General features: G+C 52.9%; 2 protein-coding genes across 5 annotated transcripts in view; one reads left to right on the plus strand and one right to left on the minus strand.

The window, feature by feature from the left end:
• On the plus strand, positions 1–23,330 carry ANKK1 (ankyrin repeat and kinase domain containing 1). The gene is given in 12 exon segments (XM_008020888.3): positions 1–1,492; positions 1,494–1,517; positions 7,038–7,335; positions 8,503–8,590; positions 8,593–8,653; positions 8,929–8,978; positions 9,631–9,784; positions 10,795–10,915; positions 11,551–11,587; positions 12,513–13,169; positions 13,172–13,303; positions 13,306–23,330. Coding segments are annotated over 12 exon segments (2,487 nt in total). The 5' UTR covers positions 1–1,136; the 3' UTR covers positions 13,815–23,330.
• The window catches only part of DRD2 (dopamine receptor D2), a 91,366-nt gene continuing 89,930 nt past the window's right edge, over positions 23,009–24,444 (minus strand). For all 4 annotated transcript variants that reach the window (XM_038005189.2, XM_008020913.3, XM_008020911.3 and 1 more), the window contains one exon: positions 23,009–24,321. In XM_038005189.2, coding sequence (XP_037861117.1) covers positions 24,128–24,321 — 194 coding nt within the window. In that variant the 3' untranslated portion in view covers positions 23,009–24,127. The remainder of the gene's footprint in view (positions 24,322–24,444) is intronic.

Below are 24,444 nucleotides of genomic sequence, written 5' to 3' on the forward strand. Positions count from 1 at the left end.
AAGTGAATGTTCAATTCATAGTGGCTATCACTAGTTTCTATGACAACTGTCTCCAGGCCCAATCTTTGGTCCTTAATCTGCTTGCCAGAATTCATCCTGGAAGTTGCAGGTAAGTTGTGGAGGGAGCAAGTTCTCCAGCTTCCACAGGGAGTTTCTGTTTGCCTATCATGCCTACACTGTTCCCTGGGAGTCTGGTGGGCTTGTGGCACGGATGAGGGGCTCTACAGGTTTGGGCTGAAGGCAAGGCACTTCCTCCTCTGGTAGGGTGGGCTCCTCAAACCTGACAGTGGTCACTTTGAGGGTTCCTTGTGGACTTACCAGCTGTAGGCGAGAAGTGGCTGATTCTGCCTTGTGTGGCCACAGGTCCTGCAGGTATACCTGTCTCTGGGCAATGGCTCACTTGGTCAGTGCCCCTGGGGAGACCCGTCTGTTCAAGCACTTGTCATTTTCCCTGCTCTAGGGTCTCCAAGGTGAGAGGGCAATCCCATGGACCCAGAACCCAGGAGAACCTTCAGGCTCAGCACTGGTCATGCTCCAGCTAGAGCCTCCTCTTATCCCTGGCAACAAACTGCCCCTAGTAACTGGGCCAAGGAGGCCACTTCCCCCGTGGCCACCCCGAGGCTGGGGTCCATCCCTCTGAGGTTAGGTAGAGCGCAGCCCCAGGAAGGGAGTCCCCTGCAGACAGGAGCCCAGCCTCCCCCGCCACTCTGTCCCTGCTGACCCCTCCTTGGTAACCTATAGCACACCAAGGCTGGCTGGCTAACAAACAAACAAACAAAACCCTAACAAGACCGAAGGAAACATGAAACCAGTCAGACCAACAGATTCAGACCAGAAAATCCCCATTAAAATTGTTTGAGTCCCATACTTGCTGGATAGGGGCAGGGGTCCAGGCCTGAATCCTTCATAAACCCTCTTGAATACACTGCAGGAATGCATTAACCGATGTCACTTAGCGTGGGGCCTAAATAAACTGGATCCAACTTCTCAGGCTGGACTTCTTCCAGCTTCGGTTCACCTCCCAGCATCCCTCCCTACAGAGAACTGGGGAAGACGGGGGAAATGCGAGGGCTTCGGAGGGAAATACCCCCTCCCCAGGCCCAGGTCGCTCCATCCCTGCTGGGGCCTCAGAGCTCATGTCTGGGGTTTCCCCACCTTCGCGGGGCAGGAGCGGCTCCTCCTGGGCGGGGAAGGAGGCAGTGCCGGCTCGTCTCCCCTTTCCCCTCTCCCGGCCGGAGGAGCAGGAAGCGGCTGCTCCTTGGGCCACCCAGGCAGCAGCCCCAGCGAGGAGTGCGCGGCGCGGAGACAGAGAAGGGCCAGGCGGCCGCACCGACCCCATGGCCGCCGACCCCACGGAGCAGCGGCTGGGCAGCCTCCCCGTCTTCACTCGCGGCGACTTCGAGAGCGACTGGCGCCTAGTGGCCAGCGGCGGCTTCAGCCGGGTGTTCCAGGCGCGGCACAGGCGCTGGCCGACAGAGTGCGCCATCAACTGCTCCCTGCCTCCCGCCCGACGCCACCAGGGACTGCCAGCCACGCCCTCCCCTTTCTCGGAGGAGAAACTGAGGCCCGGCAAGCTTTGGACCCAGGGAGCTTGCGAGGAAGGAGTGGGTTGAGTTTGGGGCTGAGGACTGTCCCCCGCAGTGTCTCTGAATTCCACCCAGTAGCCTGAGCCTCCCAGGCACAGCCATACCTGTCTCCCTAACCAAAATAGAGCTGGCACACAATACCTATTTGTAGACTCAACAGAGGTCAAAGGCAAGCGGGAACTACCTACCAAAGACTCCTTTATCCTATCTAACCTTCCGAACTTGTCCTGCCTCCTTCCATCCTTCTCTACAGCGCCTTCTTCCCCGGGTGTCCTGCGGCAATGACTGCTCTTGACTGCTCTCTGCCCCCCTCCTACTCACCCCAACTCTCAGGGCAGGGCTGAGCTTCCTGGGAGGCTGTGGCACTTTGCTCAGTGATCTGCAGGGAATCATGTTCTCTCTTCCCATGGTGGGTAGAGGGAGGAGGCCCCTCCCAACCAGTGCAGGCTGAGGAGGTCGGGGGATGGAGACTGCCTGACCTGATGGCCTGTACAGGCCCCTGGAAGGTCAAGTCTGGAGTTCTCTAATGTCTGTTTTTGTTTTTGTCCCTTACCCTCGTCACGTGCACTATAGCCACACCTTGACATGCCCCCATTTTTCTCTTCCTACCTCTTTCCCACTGTTTCCATTGTTCTCTGTCTTCCCACTGATTTGGAATCCAGTCTCATTCCCACTGGAGTTGCATATACTAGCTGTGTGCTTGCACTTTGCAGCCATGAAGAAGACACTCGGGATGTTAAATCTGAGCATGATAATCATGTCCTCCAAGGCTCTGGGACATCAATTAGAGAGTTTGGGGCGGGAGCCTCTCTGACTGGCATCTGGCTTGGATGCTATCTGTGGTTCTCTAGGATTACCATGCAAACCCTTAAGACACAGCCTCAGGTGCCACACACTGAATTCCCAGGCCTTCCCCCACCTTTTGAGGAGAGGAAAAATGAAATCGCCCAAGGCCCACTCACCTTCCTCCCTCAACATCTGCCTGTTGGTTTTGGAGGAGGGTCAGATTATGCTAGGATTTGTCTAAATCATTTATAGCCTTTGGAATATAGAACGAAATGAAACAGATGGCAGTGACATGATTACACTGTGAGACATTGATGCTAACTCCTGCCGCTTTCCCTTCCCAAGTTCTGGGAATTCACTGGGTGGAGGGGTAAGATAATTAATGGTAATTAAGGCTTAGTATGTATGGATTACTATACTAGGAGCTTTACATGCGTTACTTTACTAGATCTTCTTTCCAGCTATTCATTCATTCATCCACTTGACAAACGGTTATTGCTCTTCTACTATGTGTCAGGCACTGTTCTACACCCTGGGATTAATGATAAATGCAACAGATGTGTCCTTTCTCTCCAGGAGCTTGCAGCCTAGGGGGAGGAAGACGTTAACTAGATAATCCCCCATGTAAATGTAAATGTGCAACTGTGAGAAGCTTAAGAAGGGGAGATTTGTGGTTCTAAGAGAGCTCATTAATAGAAAGTTTGAGATCAGAAAAGGCTTCCTTGAAGAAGTTACACTACAGCTGAAACGTGAAGAATGAGTGAGTTAAGTAGGTGAGGAGGAGAAAGTTTTCCAAGAACAGACAACAGAGTGTGCAAAGAATCTGTGGCAAGAGGGGCATGGTAAGTACAAAGATGGGAAAAGGCCATGATGGCTGGAGATGGGAGAGTAAAAGAGCAGTGGAAAACCACTGAGCATTTACAGCCAGGTAGCAGTGGTGATAATGGGAGGGATTAATCAGAATTGCAGTATGGAGAATGCATTGGGAGGGGTACAGTGGATGCTGGTCAAGTTAGGAGATTGTTATCTTCATTCTGACAAGAGATGGGTAATCGGGGCTAGACTGGAGTGTTGGTAGTGGAGATAGGAAAGGAATGGGTTAAGCCATATTTAGAAGCTAAAAATCCACCTGACTTGGTGCTGGATTAGTCATGGGGAGGGTCATGGTGAGGAAGAGGGGTATTAAAGCTAACTTGATGTCTGGCTTGCCCAAAGGAATGGAGGGTCCACTAAAATGTGCACTCCATGAGAGTGTCTGTTTTGGTCACAGCTCTTTGTCTCCTGTGCCTGGCACATAGTTGGTGTTCAATAAATATTTATTAAATGGCAGTGTTGACAATTAATGAAGAGAATATGAAAAGAGGCCTAGGTTTGGAAAGGAAGATCATGAGTTCAGCTTTGCACCTGTTGAGTTTCAGATGCCTTTAAATAGTCAAGAAGTGTTGTCAAGCGGATGTCAGAGTAAAGGTTGGTGTTAAGAATATTAAAACTTGGGAGTCATTTGTTATAAGTGGTCATTAAAACTAGGGCATCAGGCCGGTCCTGGTGGCTCATGCCTGAAATCCCAGCACTTTGGGAGGCCAAGGCTGGTGGATCACCTGAGTTCAGGAGTTCAAGACCAGAATGACCAATATGGTGAAACCCCGTTTCTACTAAAAATACAAAAATTAGCTGGGCGTGGTGGCAAGTGCCTGTAGTCCCAGCTACTCAGGAGGCTGAGACAGGAGAATTGCTTGAACCCAGGAGGCAGAGGTTGCAGTGAGCCAAGGTCACGCCATTGCACTCCAGCCTGGGCGACAAAAGTGAGACTCAGTCTCAAAAAAACAAAACAAAACAAAACAAAACAAAAGCATGGATGAGATGCATTCATTCCAAGCACTAAGTGAAAAAATCAAAGCCCCTGACCTCATGAAGCTTATAACCTAAAGAAGGAAGACAAAATAAATAGCAAATGAATAATAAACTTTTTAGCTATAGCACTCATGACCACCTGACAGTTCTTAAGTAAAATATCTAAGGAGAGTTGAGAAGTCTTGTTTTCTAAGAAATGGTTTGGTCTAAAAATATTAATGCCAGGGCCCTCTGTGTATAGGGGAGATAAGAGTTGGGATGAGGTTGCTTGCTTTATGTAGACTCCTCTGTGAAATACACACTAATTAGGTACCATTTGAGTAGAGATTTGAAGCAAGTGAAGGGGTAATCCATGTGGCTCTGTTAGGGAGGAGTGTTCTAGGCAGAGAGAACAACAGGTGCAAAGGTCCTAAGGTGGGACCACACTGGGCACGGTGGAGGAACAGTGAGAAGCCCGTGTGCCAGGAGCACAGTGAAAGGGGAGTGATTAGGAGAGGAAGTCAGCAAGTTGTGCCTGGGGTTGGGGACAAATCTTGTAGGACCTTGTCAGCCATGAAGGAACTTTGGCTTTTACCGTGATGAGGAGAGCCATTGGAGAAGGGCGGTGACATGCTGTGACTTAGATTTTAAAATATGACTTTGGCTGCTGGTTTGAGAATGATTGTGGAGAGGAAGTGAGAGAAAGAGAGAGTCCAATTAGGAGGCTTGGGGCAAGATGCACCTTGCGGGAGAGGTGGTGAGAAGTGGTCAGCTTGTTGCTCGACAGTACTTTGAAGCTGGAGCTGGCAGGATTTGCAAAGACTTGACTGTAGGAAGTGAGAGGGAGAAAGGAGTCAAAGATGACACGAGGGTTCTATTCTGAGGACTAGAAGGACAGAGGCCCCATTCACTGAAATGATGAAAACTGGAGGAAGAGCAAGTTTCAGGGGAAAATCAGGAGGTTAGCTTTAAACGCATTTGGTATTGAATATCCAACTGGAGATGTCGAGATTGACTAGAGAAAGATTATAGAGGGAGAGGAGCAAAGAAGAGGCGCTTGGACCAAGCCCCGTGGTCAAGTAACATGATATGAGCTTGCAAAGGAAACAGAGAGGAAGCGACCAGAAAGGTAGGAGAAACGCAGGAGAATGTTGACACATGGCTCAAGTAATGAAGTTTCAAGAAAAAGAGTGAGAGATCTGAACTATACACTGAGAACTGAAAACTGTTGGTTAGATATAGCAATATACAGGCTGTTGGTGACTTTAGCCACAGGTGTTCAGGGAAGTGCAGGTACCAAAAACTAGACAAAAGTGGCAGCAAGATGAGGAAGAGGAGAGACAGCAGTCAATGCTCTCAAGACTTCTGGGTATGAAGCTATGAAAGAACTGTGCAAGGCAGTTACAATAATTCCCAGTTTTTAGTTTAGAAACAGGCTCAGAGGATCCACTTGCCCAGGGTCATGCAGGTAATAAGGGGTGAAACTGGGATTTGAAATCAGGGCAGTGTGATCCCCACATCCCATGCTTTTTTCCATGTCATGGCAGATGTCATTGGTTCCTGTGAACCCAAGAGGATGAGAGAAGACAGATTAAAAATATCACAGAGGTGGAGAAGAGATCTCTGGCACAAGTAAATAAGAATGGGAGACACCTACACTAGCCAACCTGTCCAGATGCCAGCAAGAGCATGTGGTTTTTCCTGAAGGTTGGGGCTCTCCAGTTGGCTTCCCAGGGAGGCCCCAGAAGCGCATTGCCAGCAGGCTCTGACTGCAGCAGCATCACAGTTTTGCAAATACTGTGCTCTCAAATCTGTCATTTCTCCTTAATCCCCATCCCTGCAATCCCAAAACAATCCATATTTACCGTTCTGTGGGCACATACAGTGAAATGAGCAACAGGGTTTGCAAATGCTTATTTTGTAAGACCTTCCCTTAAGTTGTGACTTCTGTTCCAATTCAACAAAGAGGTATTGTGCAGTGCATGGCAATGTGCTGTGGGAATTATAAAGATGAATAATTCCAGTTCATCCATAAAATGGAATAATGTGCAGCTTTGGGAGATCATGCTTTGGAAGAACCCTGCAAAGGGAGGCTCAGGCTATGTGGGTGCTGAGAGATAGGGCTGGAGGGGAGCAGGGGAGGAAGACAGGGGCTCTGAGGATCCCGACAGGGCATGCACGCAGTGGGGCCTCCACAAATGTGGGGAATGCGGGGAAGTGCTCGTGCTCCACATATTATGTGATCCAAAAGGAAAGAGAAGAAAGAAGGAGTGAAAGGGAGGGAGAAAGGGAAAGAGATACCTTGAAGGTGGATAGTAAAAGGATTTACCAAAATATCAACAGAGGCTAGCTCTGGAAGGTTGCATACCTGATTATTTATTTTTCTTTTATATAGCTCTCTATATTCCCTATGTTTCCTACAAGGTATACGTATTACTTCCATAATTTAAATGGTAACAAATGATGTTTTGAAGCAGAAGCATGAGGCATCATGTTGGTCCTCCAGGGGCTCACAATCTACTAGGGGAGATAAACATAGAAACAAGCAACCAGAATAAGCGATAAACTGTGATACGCACTTTTTGGTGGTCACCTTTGCAGAATAGACTGGCTCCTAAAGCTGCAAACTCCTTGACCTCCTGCCTTGTTGCTGCTGGACTGTAATCTACGCTGCCTGCTAAGTGGTGCTTCATGTCTGTCCTCCTCCACTACCTTGCAAGTTCCTGAGGCTTCTCTGGGTCCCCACAGCCTGGCATCATGGCTAGTTTTTGTGTTCTTCTGGTTGCTGTAGTAATGAATGGGTCACCCCCTTCCATATCTTGCTTCCCCTCTCCATAGCTCTGATGTGAATTACCTCATTGAAGAAGCTGCCAAAATGGAGAAGATCAAGTTTCAGCACATTGTGTCCATCTACAGGGTGTGCAAGCAGCCCCTGGGTATTGTGATGGAGTTCATGGCCAATGGCTCCCTGGAGAAGATGCTGCCCATCCACAGCCTCTGCTGGAAGCTCAGGTTCCACATCATCCATGAGACCAGCTTGACCATGAACTTCCTGCACAGCATTAAGCCGCCTCTGCTCCACCTGGACCTCAGGCCAGGCAACATCCTTCTGGACAGCAACATGCATGTCAAAGTAAGGGCTCTGGCCAATCCTCTGCTCCCTTTCACTTGAGGGTTTCCTCTAGGTAAGCAGAATTATCCACCTGCCTGACCAGCCTGACAAGGGTTTTAAGCAGTTCCCTTCATGGACAAATTCTAAAGGCAGGGATCACACTGCAGCAGAGATGGCTAAGCAGTGAAATTTGGGGCGTGAGGCTGGGTATCAGGATGCCTATAATAACCCTCTTTGGACTCAGTTTCCCATTTCTAAATTGGATAGAATAATCTCTATCCCCCCACACTTTCTTTTATTTGGATGGAGATGTGTGTAAATGAGACAATCCCTAAGAAAGGTTGTAATGGACATTCTTTCACTTCCTAAAACTCTTTTATGCCCCAGGACCTTTGCACCTTCTGTTCCCCCACATCCCCCGATTTATCTAGCAAAGGTCTACTCATTATTCAGCTCTCAGCTTAAACATCACCTCCTCAGGGAGCTCTTCCCTGATCTACTCCAGCAGGTCCCCATTATATACCTTCACCGTACCTCTGATTCTCCATATTACTAACCCCAACATAGGTATATAATCATAAGTGAAACACTTTCATTATTGGCTGGACCCCCCATTTGAATAAGTATTTACGAGGATATGGAGTGTGTGTGTTGGCAGGGGGTGTCTCATTTTTCTCATCTGCTGCCCAGTCCTTGGTCCACAGCCTTTCCGGCCCTCAATGCATGGCCAACTTGGCAAGTGAATGACTCAATGGATGGGAGCAAAGGGAAGATAAATGTCCATGGTATAAGTGTTTCAGGGCCCCTGGAGGTGAAATGAACAGCTCACCGAAGGTGGCAACTTCATTCATAGTCTCTGGATAATGGTAACACCTACCGTCTCCTAACTACGTGCCAGGCACTGTTTAAGTGCTTTTTGCATGGTACCTCATTTAGTGCTCACAATAGCACTATGAGTTAAATACTCATATTCCTTCTACTTTACAGATGAAGAAACTGAGGCTCTGGGAAGATAAGTAATTTGGCCAAGATCATCCAGATAGTCAGTGGTAGTGCTAGGAGGGAGTGCCATAGAAAACCATTACGCTACCCTGGAACAGGCAGATGGCAGGAAGGGTGAGAAGCCATAGTCATTTTCTGTTCATGTGACTCTATCGCGTCCTTATCCCTGCCCCTGCTTTCTCCCAGACTCCAGACTTCGGCCTGTCCAAGTGGATGGAACAGTCCACCCGGATGCAGTACATCGAGAGGTCGGCTCTGCGGGGCACGCTCAGCTACATCCCCCCGAGATACTCCTGGAGAGTAACAAGGCCCCGGGGCCCAAACATGATGTGTACGGGTGAGAAGGAGGCCAGGCACAATGCCACACACGCAGCAGGCAGCTTGCTGCCACCACCCTGCCTGGCCACTATGACCCAAAGGACAGAGCAGTGCGGGGATGAGGTCTGGCCCAAGGCAGAGGGCTGGGGAGGACTCTGGCTGGAGAGGCGGAGGCCTGGGGAGGACTCTGGCTGGAGAGGCTTGCCTGGGACTGTGTGAACCGTAGTCCCCCCAGGCTGGGGTGATCTTGGCTGTTCAACTAAGTCATTCAGAAAGCGTTTTCTGCATCCACAGCTTTGCGATTATCATCTGGGAGCTCCTCACTCAGAAGAAACCATACTCAGGTAAGCAGGCAGCTGTGACTCTGTGTCAGGGGCAACAGGGCCCCTGGGAGGGGTTCCTGGAAGGGGCTGTGGGAGGACTGAGGGTTGAGAGGGAGCGCAAGTCCAGGTGTGTGTGGAACTGTATTCTCTTCAGGGATTCCTCTCCTCACCCTCCTTCCTTCCTGCCTCTATTTCTAGAGCTCATGTCACAGCTAAAGGAAAGGGAAGGTCAGCCCAGCCCCCAGCCCATGCTTTGTGGCTCTAACTTCCTTGCTTCTAAAGTGCCCTTTCTGCTTTCTCATACCCCTACCCCCTGCCACCTAGATGCCAGGTAAAGAGACTGCAGGAAACTTGGAAAACCTTGCAACGTTGAGAGTCAGAGCTTTTACCTAGGCCTGTCTGTCAGCCCTGCTACTTTTGGACAGCACAGACCTGCAGTGTGGGGTCATGTCTAGTCTTGACCTGGGAGGTGGCTGGAGCCAGACCAGAGAAACTTGGCTACTCAACACAGAAACTCAAGTCGGTTGAAAGTCTAGCTGTTTACTCACCAAGCATTTGTGGAGCCCCCACTGCGTGCGTGCCCTGTTGGGATCCTCAGAGTCCCCGCTTTCCTCCCCTGCTCCCCTCCAGCCCTACCTCTCAGCACCCACATAGCCTGAGCCTCCCTTTGCAGGGTTCAACATGGTGATGATTATTATCCGAGTGACGGCAGGCATGCGGCCCTCCCTACAGCCTGTCTCTGACCAATGGCCAAGCGAGGCCCAGCAGATGGTGGACCTGATGAAACGCTGCTGGGACCAGGACCCCAAGAAGAGGCCATGCTTTTTCTAGGTGTTCATCTGGTACCCCTTGCCCAGGGACTGGGAGCTGCGTGCGGCTGGGAGGGGAGATGACTGGGCAGTCCTGAGAGCTATGCAAAGAGACACTTTCGACCCTATGGCCTTTTTTTTTTTTTTTTTTTCCCCAGAGACACGGTCTCTGTGGTCCAGGCTGGAGTATGGTGGTGCGATCATTCTTCACCATAAGAACGAACTCCTGGGCTCAAGAGATCCTCCTGCCTCAGCCTCCTGAGTAGCTAGAACAACAAGCACACCACTATGCCTGGCTAATTTGTAGATTTTTTTTAAAAAAAGATGGGGTCTCACTGTGTTATTCAGGCTGTTCTCAAACTCCTGGCCTCAAGGGATCCTCCTGCCTCATCCTCCCAAAGTGCTGGGATTACAGGTATGAGCCACTGTACCTGGCCTAGAAGGACTTTTTGAGGCAGAATCTGCATCACGGGGCTGGGAGGGCAGCATTGGGAGCCAGGAGTAGCTGAGGATGGGTTCTGGGCTCTATGAGTGTTAATGCATGTACCTGTGGGAGGCAGAGTAGAAAACCCTCGGCGCCAAAAGGCAGAAGCCACAGCATCTGGGACTGGCCCTGTCGCCAAACTCTCCAGCCAGGCTTGGGTCCTTTCAGAGCTACTGTTTCCTCATTTGTAAAATGTTTCCAGGCCATAAGATCGCAGGCCGGGAATGGCCCATGAGGTCATCCAGTCCTTTGGGGACTGTGAAAATGTACCTGTGTGTAAGTGTGAGCATCTTAGAGATCGCCTAACCTTGCCCCCTCAATCTGTAGGAAGGGACCCTGATAACTCAGAGGGTCAGTGACTTGCTGAAGGTGCCCCATGACCCAGGTTTCCTGCCTTCTCATGCGTGTATATGAACATATGCTCATATGTTCAATCCAGGAATGGATTTTGGGAGGAGACAGGAATGCTAGGGCATCTAAAACAGGGAGGGTACTGTGGGCCAGCCTGTTGCTTCCTTTCCTGTCTTTCTCCCATTCATGGAGCAGACATTACCATTAAGACAGACATACTGCTGTCACCACTGCAGAGTCCTGTGGTTGTCCCAGAGAGCGAGGCCCTGGCCAGGAAGGTGTCTTGCAAGCTGTTGCTATGCCAGCCCCGGGAGGTGAGTGTGTGAGCTGGGCAGTCCTTACGGTCATGCAAAATGGAGCCCGCTGTGTGGACTGTTGTGATCTCTGGCCAGACACTGAGCACTCATGCACAGCTCAGCTCGGGGCCACCTCCATCCAGAGGGAACACCCTTCCCTAATTTGCACGAAGGTGCGCCAAGGGATAGTGGTGACTGGAGGACAGAGCCCCTGGGAAGGATATACCTTCTCTCACATGCTTGGGACCAAGCTGACTCCTGTCCTGCAAAGGAAGGCCTGGCTCTCCCAAGCTTTCATGCTGTGGGTGTCAACATCATCCCCCTGCTCTCCTGTCCCTACTGTAACACGGGAACCAGCCATGGGTTAGCATGGTACTCCCCTAGCTGAACTCACAGATCCACCCTGAAGTTCACATGGCCCAAGCGGAAGGCAAGGCCCTGAGCTGCCTCTTTCTGGAGGGTTTTTCCAGCTCAGTGTTTTCCTCTGGAGAGCTGGCGATAGTCATAGCAAAGGAGAAGAGTCTCCCAAGATAGGGTGGGCTGTGAGTCCTGACAGTGACCTGGAGTCCTGGAGAGAGGGAAGGAGGGGAGGAGGGCACAGGCTAGAACTGCACCACTGATCTCCACCTTGCCTGCTGGTTATGCCTCCCCAGGTGAGTGAGGACATCAGCCAGGAACTGTTGGACAGCGGTGAGTCTGGGTGCCACGGGTGGGACCAGAGAACTCACAGCAGAGAAAGTGGAGTCAAACCACACCCTTTCCCCATCTCCCTGGCCTCCCCCTCCTCCCCAGGCCTGTCACACATCCAGGGTTTGGATGCCCTTTTCCAGCACCCAGCTGCATGTTCAGAAAGGCACATGCCCTCAGGGAACCTGGCCGCCTCCCCTTCAGGTCTGTGTCCTTGCAAGACCGGATTTCTCCTTTCCTGACCTGAGAGGTGGAACATTGGTTCTCAAGGCTAGCTGCATGTTAGAATTGCTTGGGAAATTTAAAAAAAAAAAATGCTTTGCCTTGGGCACACCCTAGACTAATTAAACCAGAATCTGTGAGGGTCAGGCCTGGGTAGTAATCATTTATTCTAATACTCCACTGGGTAGAGCAAAAGGATGTTGATCCTTAAGACCTCAGAGGGGAGTTTAGATCATAGAGCTCCAATCACAAGTTTATTTCCAACTTACAACTACTTACTTCCCCTCAGGCCCTCCCCTAAAAGCTCTTACCTACGTAATTTGTCCTTCAATGGTAGAAGGAGCTGGTCATTGTCTGTCCTCTCTTTGCTGATCCAGATATGGAAGCTCAAAGAGGCAGTGAATTGGCTAAGGTCGGGGGATGCTGAGGGGTGAAACCAGGATTTGCACTCAGGCCTCCTGAGCCCACTGCTCTTTCTGCCTCATCTGTGGGGAAAGGACTGCTGGACTCAGTTCTCCAGGACGACAGAACCTGAACTTGAATAGACACAGTTATGGCTGTGGAGAGAGCATGCTTAGGAAAGGCATTGCGCTTACTGCTCTAGCCTCTGTTCCTGGATGGTGCTTCCAGGAGGCAGGGGGATGGCCATGATGACCTCTGGACAGGTCACAGGTCTTTTATTTCAACCCCATCTTTCTCCCAGCAGACTCAGGAAACGACCTGAAGTGGACCTTTCAGCTCTCCGACCGTGAGAATTTGGTCCCAAGAGATGAGGAACTGTGCATCTATGAGAACAAGGTCACCCCCCTCCACTTCCTGGTGGCCCAGGGCAGTGTGGAGCAGGTGAGGTTGCTGCTGGCCCATGAGGTAGACGTGGACTGCCAGGCGGCCTCTGGATACACGCCCCTCCTGATCGCCGCCCAGGACCAGCGACCCGACCTCTGTGCCCTGCTCTTGGCACATGGTGCCGATGCCAACCTAGTGGATGAGGATGGTTGGGCCTCGCTGCACTTTGCAGCCCAGAATGGGGATGACCTCACTGCGTGCCTGCTCCCGGACCACGGGGCCTGTGTGGATGCCTAGGAACATGAGGGATGGACCCCTCTTCACCTGTCTGCACAGAATAACTTTGAGAATGTGGCATAGCTTCTGGTCTCCTATCAGGCTGACCCCAACCTGCATGAGGCTGAGGGCAAGACCCCTCTCCACGTGGCCGCCTACTTTGGCCATGTGAGCCTGGTCAAGCTGCTGACCAGCCAGGGGGCTGAGTTGGATGCTCAGCAGAGAAGCCTGAGAACACCACTGCACCTGGCAGTAGAGCGGGGCACAGTGAGGGCCATCCAACACCTGCTGAAGAGTGGAGCGGCCCCGATGCCCTTGACCAGAGCGGCTACAGCCCACTGCACACTGCGGCTGGCAGAGGCAAATACCTGATCTGCAAGAGGCTGCTCAGGTACGGAGCCAGCCTTGAGCTGCCCACCCACCAGGGCTGGACACCCCGCATCTAGCGGCCTACAAGGGCCACCTGGAGATCATCCATCTGCTGGCAGAGAGCCACACAAACATGGGTGCTCTCGAAGCTATGAACTGGACTCCCCTGCACCTAGCTGCACGCCACAGGGAGGAGGCGGTGGTGTCGGCACTGCTGCAGGGCGGGGCTGACCTCAATGCTGCAGGGCAGTCAGGCTGGACACCCCTCCACCTGGCGGTCCAGAGGGGCACCTTCCTGAGTGTCATCAACCTCCTGGAACATCATGCGAATGTCCACACCCACAGCAAGGTGGGCTGGACACCTGCCCACCTGGCCGCCCTCAAGGGCAACACAGTCATCCTCAAAGTGCTGGTCAAGGCAGGCGCCCAGCTGGACGTCCAGGATGGAGTAGGCTGCACACCCCTGCAACTGGCCCTCCACAGCCGAAAGCGGGGCATCATGTCCTTCCTAGAGGGCAAGGAGCTGTCAGTGGCCACTCTGGGTGGTTCTGAGCCAGGAGCCCAGACAGAAATTTAGGCAACTTGGCCAGGCGTGGTGGCTTACGCCTATAATCCCAGCACTTTGGGAGGCTGAGGCAGGCAGATCACGTGAGATCAAGAGTTTGAGGCCAGCCTGGCCAACATGGTGAAACCCTGTCTCTATTAAAAATACAAAATTTAGCTGGGTGTGGTGGCATGTGCCTGTAATCCCAGCTACTAGGGAGGCTGAGGCAGGAGAATTCCTTGAACCCAGGAGGCAGACAGAGGTTGCAGTGAGCCGAGATCACATCACTGCACTCCAGCCTGGGCAACAGAGCGAGACTCCATACACACACACACACACATATAGGAAGGAAGGAAGGAAAGAAGGAAGGAAGGGAGGAAGGAAGGAAGGAAGGAAGGAAGGAAGGAAGGAAGGAAGGAAGGAAGGAAGGAAGGAAGGAAGGAAGGAAGGAATGAATTTAGACAACCTGGGCCTCTCGCCTGGATGGAGTAGGAATTGGTGAAAGTGCAGCTGGGCTTCTGGCAGGGCGTCTTCCCCGTCTGCACTCTTCACCTGCCCCTTCAACCTCGAGAGGAGACAGGAACCTGGGTGACGGAGGCATGGGGAGAGGTACCACTGTGGCTGCAGCTGAGGAAGGGGCCCTGGCTTGGAAAGCTGCCTTCAACACGTCCTCCAGTCACTTCCAACAGAACCCAGGCTTCCTCCCCCTCCTTTTTGGGGATGCAAGCCCCCCAAATGAATCCCCTCTCCAATCCAAGACACCTGTGACCTTTTGCCACTCGCCTCTGAGTTCACAGGGGCCCTTGCATCCTAGCAGACCCCCTCTGAAGATGGTGGGAGGTACAGCGGTGAGGGAAGCAGGATCCTCCCATCTCATGTCTTGTGTTCTTGGCTCCTTACCTCAGGCTGGGGTGGGAGAGCCAGACACATGTGCTTTGCTCAAGGTGCAGAAGCTAAAAGTTCAAAGGAGGTTTCTGCTTGCTGTTTAAAGTCCCAGCCAGCCACCTGTTGCTGCACTGACCACAGCTTTCCAGTGCCCCTGATCCCAGTGTGTGGGTCTCCCTCATGGCCTTTGGGGGGTATAGGAAGGGTACACTCCAACTGTGGATGTCACCCTATGTGAGATGCGAGGTCTCTGGTCCCCAGTGCCACCCTTCACCCTTCATCGTGTCCAGTTTTAAGGCCAGATTTCAAACTCTGAAGAAAGCTGAGGCTCTGAGTCTCCTGTTTAGAGACGGATTGGCCTGTGGAATCAAGTTGCATATAGAGGCCAGTAGCGTTAGTATGGTGTGCTTGTATGCAATTTGTCTAATGTAGGGTATATGTGTGTGCATATGTGTGTGTTCACAGTAACTTTATGTGACCAGAGCCCTAGTTCAGCTTCCAGGAGAGCAGCCAACAATTTGGAGGAGTGGGGACAGGATGAGTGTCCTGGGGCTCTATCCTGCTCCTTCTATCTCCCTACACTGCTGGACAGCCCAGTAGAAGCAGCCCCTCCCACTCAAGGACGTTTTGCAATTGTCAGAGAAAAGGAATCATCTGTCCCACATATTGGCCAGCTCTGAGCCAAGCTGATTGGCAGGCCCACCTCTGCATGTCATTCTCCTGGGCTGGGCACTCCAGTCTGGGCATGGGGCCAGCAGCCAGCAGCCTGGCATCAGCATGGTGTGAGAGAGGTGGGGCAGAGGAAATGTGTTGCCCACGTGCAATCCTGTTGAATTAACAAGTCCCTTTCAGCACAGCTAGCAGCTTTGTGTCCTCCATCCTTTGGCCTCTGGACCACAGCTCCAGCCTGTTGGGCCCTGGGCCCTTTACCACCGCCTTGCCATAGCTTATGGCCACCATGGAAAGTCAGGTGTGAGCCCAGGAAGCTGGAGTGTGTCCTAGAGCCAGGGTTGTAAACTGAGCCTGCACATTAAAATCTCCTGGGCGAGGGGCTTTTAAAATATACCAACGCCTGGCCCTACCCTCAACCAATTAAACCAGAACCTCCAGGGTAGGAACCTGGTGTGAGCATCATTAACAATTCCCAGGTGATTCTGAAGAGCACCCAGGGCTGAGAAGCACTGGGGCGTCTCATGGTTTCTCTCTGTGCCCTTCCTTAGCATAACCCTGCAGACATCATGACCAGCAACTTGGGTATCAGAGGTCTTTTTCTCTCCCATTTGGACTCCTGAGGACTGGGGGCAGGGGACGCTCAGCTGACTGTTCCATCCTCCTACTCCCTGCTAGCTGCCCAGCTCAATCTCTTTAGTCTCACTGAGACTAAGCCTTAGGCAAAACTTGTAGTTAAAGATGTCCCTAGGAGTTCTATCTTTCCCAGAACATGGAGGAGCAGGAGGAGGGAAGTGGAGGAGGCACAGGGCTGTTTGCTTCTCCTTGCACTCTGAAGTCTCCCACCTGCCGGGATCCTATCTGCCCTTCCAGATCTAACTCCAAATCTAGGACTCTGTGAGAGCCAGAGAAGGCTCTGGGGCTACATTCTTCCAGCCAGGGGAGCTCAGATCCATTGGTGTGAGTGATCAGGAAGGAACCAAAGGGGGAGAACAGTAGCTGGCTGATCCTATTGGAAAGAACTGAGAACTGAGAAAAGGCCTTGAAGAAAAGATTTAGAAAAAGTAGGTGATCCTTTGCACCTAGAGTCCAGTGAATGGCAGGGATGCCATGTGGACAAGACTGTCCCCTGGAATCATTTCAGCTCTGGTGATCCTGAGTCTAGGCAGAGATTCTCACACCTCTGCTTCCTCCACTTCCTTCCTCTAAGAGATAACTCTTAGACGTGACTTCAGGCCAGCCCATGGCCCCTCATTACCTACCAGTGTCCTCTTCTGCCCTATCAAGCCGCTCCTAGCCAGACACAGACACACACAAACACACACAGTATCCACCTTGAGTCCCATTTCAACACAGTTGCCTTCTAGAGCTTCCCTAAGGATGTTTAAAATTGGGTTTGAATGAGGCCCTTGAAATTCCCAAGGAGAGGGTCTCCAGTGGAAGTTCAAGCCCTATTTAGGGGAGACTGGGGATCAGGGGGATAAGAGCTCCCTAATGTCTTGCTGGGCATCTCCTCTTGGAGGTCCTGTAGACTCCTTCAACTCAAAGTGTCCCAACCTAAGCATTCTCTTCTCCCTCCACAAGCCTGACTTCACCCTTTATACTCCATTTTAGTTGAAGGTATCCAAACTCCTAACTTAGGAGCCATTCTGGACCAGCACTGGGAGGATGGAAGCCTTCTATATCCACACTGCTCAGTACGATAGCCGCCAGCCACAGGTGCTGCTGAGCACTTGAAATGTGGCTCGTGTGACCAAGGAATCAAGTTTTTTTATTTCAATAAATTAAATGTGGGTATCTAGCCACATGGGGACAGTGGACAGCACAGTCCAGTCTATACCTGTCTTGCCTCCTCCAGGCAGTTGCTGTGTTGCATGGGGTCGATCAGGAAGGGGTTTTCTAGGAGATGCGTATGTTGAAATGAGGACAAGGACAGAGCAGAAGAGGAGCAAAGCCTGGACTGGATAGAAGGGGAGAGGATCAGCTGGGGAATGTGAAAGAGACACAGCTGCTATGGAGAGCAGACGGTGGCCAGCCGATGGAGGGACAGTGCTGTCCAGGTGTGGGTGGGGAGGTGCGTATTCGGTGGAGAGACCTTAATGTCCATTCTGATTTGGGAGCTCCCACACAGGATGACGGACAATTGGGAGCTGCTGTCGGTTTCCCAGCAGAAGGAGGATGCAATCAGAACATGCCATGCATCCTAAAGACCTCTTCAGCTGTGTGCGGGATGAGGAAATGGGGGCCAGTGGTGGGAGATGGGGACCCTGCCCTATGGGGCTTCAGAGCCAGGCACACCTGGCTTGGCATCCCAATTCTGCCCTTTGCTATCTGTGGGCTTTACCCAGACTTTCCAGGCTTAGGCATCTGTATTTATAACAGATTTGCTATCTCAGGGATGCAATTAGATCACGCCTATCTCCAGCACACATTGGTACTCACCGTCACTTCTCTCCTCTTCCAACTTTCTGTTCCTGTCGTTTCTCACCAATGTTACTCAAGTAACTCCCTCATTACCCTTTACCCATATGACAGCCTCCTTTCCCATCCTAAACTGTGCTTCAACCAATCCAGCCCACCTCAAGGAGGACATTCCTGGGTCCTGGGAGATGGCATCCCCTAGCCTAGCCATCCCCAGAGGTGCAGATAGCCCAGATTGTTCCACCTGGATCCTTTCTTGTGCTGGGAGATGGAAGCTGTTGATGGAACCCTCCAGTTATGAGGCTGGGGATCCTAAAGGAGCCAGGGAGGCTTGGCAAGCTGTCTCCACAGCAAAGTGTAGGGCAGAGGCCCAAACGGGCTGCCGCCACTGTCTAGAAGGGAGGCAGGACTGCGGGGATCAGCAGAAAACTCCTCAGGGGTGAAAAGGCCTATGGGAAGTGAGGAGACTGGGGAGACCATGTCCCTCTCCAAAGCCAACCTGAGGGGAGTGAGCCCCAGGGAGAGAATGACAAGGGGCAGGGCTGAGAAGGGGAGGAAACAAGGCTCCGGGCCTATGACAGGGAGGAGAGGAAGGAGGGAGCCCCAGGACTTCCTGAACACACAGATGGCAGCTCTGGGGTGATCTTGTGTTCAGGAACATTCCTTTCCTGATGCCCCCTGCGCTTGCCTATAGAACACATCTCACCAACATGTGAGGGCCTCCAGTGAGTGAGGGCTCCAGCCCACTCTGAAACCAGCCAGACTTGCTGCCTTGCTGCAGTCCCCACCAGCCCCAGGCCCCTCTTCCTGCTAATGCTGAGTCCCCTTCTTCCACCGGTGCCTGCCAGGATCTGATCTGGCCTTCCAGATCCAACTTGCCTGTCCCTGCCCAGGAACACTTCTCCACTTGCCCCCTGGAGATGTTCACTCCTTCCTCAGGGGCAGTCTATTCCGATGCCCAGTGTAGTGAGGTTGACAGAGCTGCTCTCAGGTCCACCTTCCTTGCTCATTGCATGCCAAGTCACCACGCCCTGCTTGTTTCTGTGTTCCATCCAGTCCTCTCTTAGTGCCCTGGTGTCTGGGGCTCAGAGGGTGCTTCCTCCCTGATCACTGAATTGGATCACAGGTAGCAGGGGTTTTTGCTGTAAGGTCATGTAAGGGACAGAGGACAGGAACCAGGCTATGCTGAGGTCGGGGAGGGAAACTGGGTAGCTGGGTCTAGTGGACCCGGGCAGGCAGACCTGGGTTCTTATCTTGGCTGAGCCATTTACTAGTTGCAGATCCCAGGTTGCTAAAACTATCTTAGCTTGATGGTGTCATCTAGTGTCAGTAATGCTTATCTCTGGGTCGTTGTAAGAATTAAACCTGATGCCCTGCCAGTCAGAGGGCAAGGCAGTTAATAAGCACTCAACACATTCATTTCTTGCAGTTCCTCCTAAATCAGAGGAATGTTTCTCTTGCAATAAGACATAGACAGTCCATCCTTTGGGAGCCTTTTGCAAGGATGCTCTTAGAAGCCTCTGCCCATTTCCCTTTGCCAATACACTCAGGAAAGGAAAGGGAGACTCTCCTTCAGTGCCTTGGTGTGGGCTGAGACACTGAAGCCCCCTGGGAAACACCTACGGATCAGGTCAGTTATAGAGCAAGGGCCAGCCCCACTAGCCGGTCATGCCTCCTCTACCCAGAGCCTGGGTGAGGTCCGTGCCGTCAGCTCTGGGAGAAAACCAACAAGGGACTTGTCTCCTCCAGGGCAGTGTCCTGCCTCTCTTGCCCCTCCCATGCTTTCCCCTGCCCTGGACACAGCACAGATCCTGGCCCTCAAATGACCCTCCCCACAACTTACACACTCCTGGGGGCAACAGGACAGAGTGTTTGGAGTTGGGCCTGATGAGGAAAATCCAGAAGGTGTAGACGGTCCAGCTTTGTCTCTGCACAGTCCATGGCCCCAGGCCCTGCCCTCCCATTCCTGGAATGCCACGCCACCTCCCCGCTTTCCAGATAGCCATCCTTCACTTCTTTCCTGTGCAGCTCTGACTCCCCCTGGCCCTGGGGTGCCAGAGAGGTGGCCCCTCCCTGGCCTCACACGCAGCTGTGGGTGTCAGAAGCCAGGTGTGAATGTGGGAGAACGCTACATGCAAGTGGAGCGGTCATGCAGCACTTCCTGTGAACCTGGGGCTGTCTCTGGCTCTGGTTGGGAGTCAGAGTTCTCTCCACATCCCTCCTTGCCATTTCCTCTCCTGCCCCTCTCTGGGCCTCTGCTCCAATGAGGCCTTATTTGCCAAGTAGCAGAACTGTGATGAGAGAGGAAGCAGGAAGCTGTTCCTACCAGGTACCCCCTTCCCACGTCCCCTCTAACCCCACAAAACCAGGGTAGGTCTCCCCACTCCAAAGATGGTCTGCTCTCCTTCCACCAGCCTCCTGCTTCCCCGTGCACCCCCAGAAGCTAGTGTAGCAGAGCCAGGGCCACCTGGTTGGCAGGAGAGGACCCTCCAGCACACAGATGCCCAGACTGGCTTTCTCACTCCTGAAGCCCCACTAAGCTGTCCCCACCACCTACCCACTTGCTTCCTGGAGCAGCCCAAGTTCTGTTGACATGCACCCCAGGCTGTTACCCTACAGGTCTGGTCCAAAACAGATATTCTTTCTCTTTTAAAAAAAATCTTCTGACCATCCTAGCATCTTTCAGCTGCACTCAGCCTGGTCAGAAGCCTGGGCTGGAATGGACAATATAAGATGTAGACTCAGAAGATCTACCCTGAAAGGGAAACCACCCTTTCTGTATGAGAGGTTTCTGTTCTGTAAGTGGAGATGATAAGAATGCCCCTCACTCCAGGCTGTTAGGAGAAGAACATGCCATCAGGGAGGGCAAAGCCCGCAGACAGGGCCCTGTGCAGATGGAAACTAAAGTTGCACACTGAGCCCAGGTCCTGGGACCCAGGAGGACAGTGAGCCAGTGGGACACAGAGAGGGTTGGGCCACGAGGTAAAAGGAGTTATGCAGTCCCTGGGGACAGGGATGTTTTGGGAAGGGATTCCAGATAGGAGGGGATGCTGGAAATGCCCCCAAAGCAGGCCAGGCCTCAGTGTTCCTAGTTGCAGGCAACTGGCTGTGCCTATGCTGAGACCACCTGGAAAGCAGGATCTGCAGCTGCTCCTTTCAGGGACTCCTGCCCCAGCCACGCAGGAAGTAGTGGTCCATGCTGTCAGTCTTCCTGCCCCCACTGGTGCCCTACCTCATTGTTCAAGGCCAAGGCACACCAAGGCTGCTGTGTCACACGTCGTCTAGTAGAATGGTGCCTTGGAAGTGCACAGCGTGTGCCTGTGCTTTGTCTGCCCTCCCTGGGCTCTACCTTGGGGGAAATGGAGTCTTACATTGTTGTGATCCCACTGGACTGAATTCACGAAGGCAGGGCCGGTGACCATTCTTGACTGTTTTAATCCCAGCACCTCACCCTGGGCCTGAAGCACAAGAATTGCTCAATAAGTATTCCCTGAGGAAGACAGCAGATAGGTGGATGAAGCCATGCAATTTCTTAGCCTGCTGAACAACTCATCTTCTAATTCCCAGGACCCTTCCCCAGCCCAGGGTCATCTGAGAGTCCTTCAGGAGGAAGAATGAGGGCCTGAAGCCTTGAAGACTTGCAGTCACCTCTGGGTCTGCTCCTTTGTGACTGTGTGATTTCGGTTCCCATCTAAGATGACATGTGCAAAGTGCCCCACTGTGCCTGGCCCTTAGGTGGTGATCCTGGGCTGTGCTCTAGGAAATGGCAGGGCAGGAGGAAAGGGTGCAGACTCTATCTGCTGTAAAGGCAAATGAATGATCCTTTGATTAAAAGGCACTCTACAGAGCGGCACAGGCACAGACAGAAACCTAGGGAAAGGCAAAGAGGAGTGAAAACTGGGGCTTCCTTTCCACCCTGTCGTCAAGAGCAAGAGACCATCGTCAGGACCTCTCTGGAGAGAGTCAGAGCCTAGGCCACCCCCTTCCACCTTGTGTTCCCGTGTCGTGTCGGGTCCTACTCCTCCCATTTCTTTGCCCCTGAAGTGCTGAGAGGGGAGAGAGGGTGGAGCCCAGCCCTCCCCCTGCCCACTCTAGCTGTCAATCTGCTGTCTGGCAGAAAGACATGAAGCCTCGTGACAACTGTGGGCAACTTTCCTCTGCCCCGCCTCCCGCCCCTGCCCTGCCCTCTTCCCCTCTGCTCCCTGTCAATGCTCTTCTCACTCTGCTCTGGGTCTCCCTTCCCTCCCTCCCTTTCTCCCTCCCTCCCTTCCTTCTTTCCTCTGCTTCTCTTTGTCATCTCTTCCAATCCTCACATCTGATAAGCCTGTATACCCTCATAAGATTCCTAATCGTGGGATGTACTTTTAAGCATCCATCTGGGTCAAGATCTTTCACAGAGTTTGAGCATGGTATGTGTGCAATGGGGATGGGTTGGGTCCCTGGGGCTTCTAGCCCCCTTGGGAACCTGATGCTTTCCCCAGGAGATGGTCACTGAGTCATTGGTCTCCCTGAGTTAGACTAGGGACCCGTTTTGCTCACCTTCCAGAATCAGGGTGCTCCTGGGGACAGGAGCCTCACCCAGGGCTTAGCACTACCTTTAGGTTCAGGGAGAAGATCAAAGTCCATAATTAACTGTTCAGGGCAAGTTAAGTGCTCCAAACTTTGGTGCTAAAAATATTGTATTTAGCATGCAAATTACGCCCTGACAGCTCCCCAGAGCCTGAGCCCGTGGGTGCCGGCACCTTGTTTGTCATCACTGCAGTTATTCTCAAGGTGGTAAGAATATTCCTCCCTCACTGGGTTGATTTACACTTCATTTGTAGAAAGTCAAGTTTCTGTTGTCAGGGCAGTACCAAGTTGTGGCCCCAGAAGACTTGGAGCTAGGGACCTGCCTGGAGGCTGAGAGGAGGGAGAACTGTCCAGGCCGCAGTGGTCAGGGCCTTCCCTGCTTCTCCCAGCCTGCCCTAGAGGAGGGGGATCCTGACACGGGACAGAAGACAGGGCAAGGGACACAGGCAGACACAGGCAATGCCAGTACATCCAAGGCCACTTTTCCACAGAGCCTTCTCTTCCCTGGTGGGTGACAGGGCAAAGAATGGGTCCTTCAGAGGAAGCAGGAGCTGCAACAGGGGAGGTGGAACAGTGGGGGCGACCTGGCTTCCCTTGAGTTAGACCCTGCAGACACAGGGGTCTCGCTACACTTGAATGCCAAGCATGGAAGTGGCGTTGCTCCCTTCTACCCAGGGGTCCTGGAAGGTGACTCGTCAAAGTTTTATTAGTTTGGTGCATGGATAGTGATGTTACAGAGTCTGGGGCCCAGGGGCTCTCCCAAGCTGCAGCTTCCCCTCCTTCCTCAGGGCAGGACCAGGCCAGGCCAAATGGTTTTCAGCAGCCTCTTAGCCATGGGCTCCTCTAAGGCAGAGGCAGTGGAAGGGAAGGGAAACAGGAGAGAGAAAAGGCCAGAAGGAATAGAAAAGGAAAGTGGTTTTGCATCAGAGTGTGGCAGAGGCAGCCCCTCAAAGAACCTCTGACGTCCCCTAGCCCAGGCCCAGATAGAGTTCCAGGGCCTGACCTCCCTGCCAGGCCCCAGGCTGGCCAGTAAGTGCTGTGAGAAGGAATGCATTGCAGGGCCGTCAGAAGGCAGCAGGGCGGGCTAGGGCAAGGAGTTCCTCTCCCCATAGACCCTCCTGGGCCCTTCAAGATGAGGGTTCCTCTTCTCAGAGCATGTGGAAACCACTTGGGGAGCTGTAACGGGATGAGGCGGGTCCGGACTCGCCAGGAAAGTAGAGGTCCACATCGGGGTGTGGGAGGGAGCTAAGGTTTTTGGCTTGGGAATCTCTGGGGTCCATCCTGCTGTCTGGTATTTACATGGGTCTCCCAGGACTGAAGTTGCCTGGCTCCTCGGTGAGAGAGCTTGCTTCCCTCCTGTGGGCCTTGCAGGGTGTGAACTGTTCATCTCCCCCCACCGCCTGCTCCACGCCAAGCCCCACAAACAGAGAAAACTGAGCCTCTGGGCCCTGACTCTGGCTCTAGCAACCCCAGAGCCCCAGAGGAAGGTCAAGGAAGGCGGCTGCATCTTTGGTGCCAAGGATAGGGGGCCTGGAGGTGGGAAAGGGGACTCTATGAGCTGCCCCTGAGCTGGGAGGCCCAGCCCCAGGGCTGGTACCATGCCCAGCTCACTAGCACTGCCCTGGCAGAGTGAGGGTGTGTGGGCAGTGAGGGGCATGGAGCCAAGCGAACACTGCAGGGCCTGCCGGGGTGAAGAGGAGACTGGTCCACCCGGGCCTTCCTGCCCACGGTTCGCAGGGGTGAGGCCGGCCGGCCTGGGCAGGGAGGCGGGAAGCAGGCTGCTGTGCGGGCGGGCAGCAGAGTCAGCAGTGGAGGATCTTCAGGAAGGCCTTGCGGAACTCAATGTTGAAGGTGGTGTAGATGATGGGGTTCACGGCGCTGTTGACATAGCCCAGCCACGTGAAGGCGCTGTACAGGACAGGCGGGATGTTGCAGTCACAGTGTATGTTCAGGATGTGTGTGATGAAGAAGGGCAGCCAGCAGATGATGAACACGCCTGGGGGAGAGGGCATGGTCAGGCTGGTCCCCAGGGCCAGGGAGGCACGGCTGGGAACAGCCGCACCCAGTGTGCATGGGCACATATGCCAAGACAGCGGGCTGTAGCCACAGCAGCACTGTA

Source organism: Chlorocebus sabaeus, chromosome 1 (genome assembly GCF_047675955.1).
Source record: "Chlorocebus sabaeus isolate Y175 chromosome 1, mChlSab1.0.hap1, whole genome shotgun sequence".
Taxonomy (NCBI): Eukaryota; Metazoa; Chordata; class Mammalia; order Primates; family Cercopithecidae; genus Chlorocebus; species Chlorocebus sabaeus.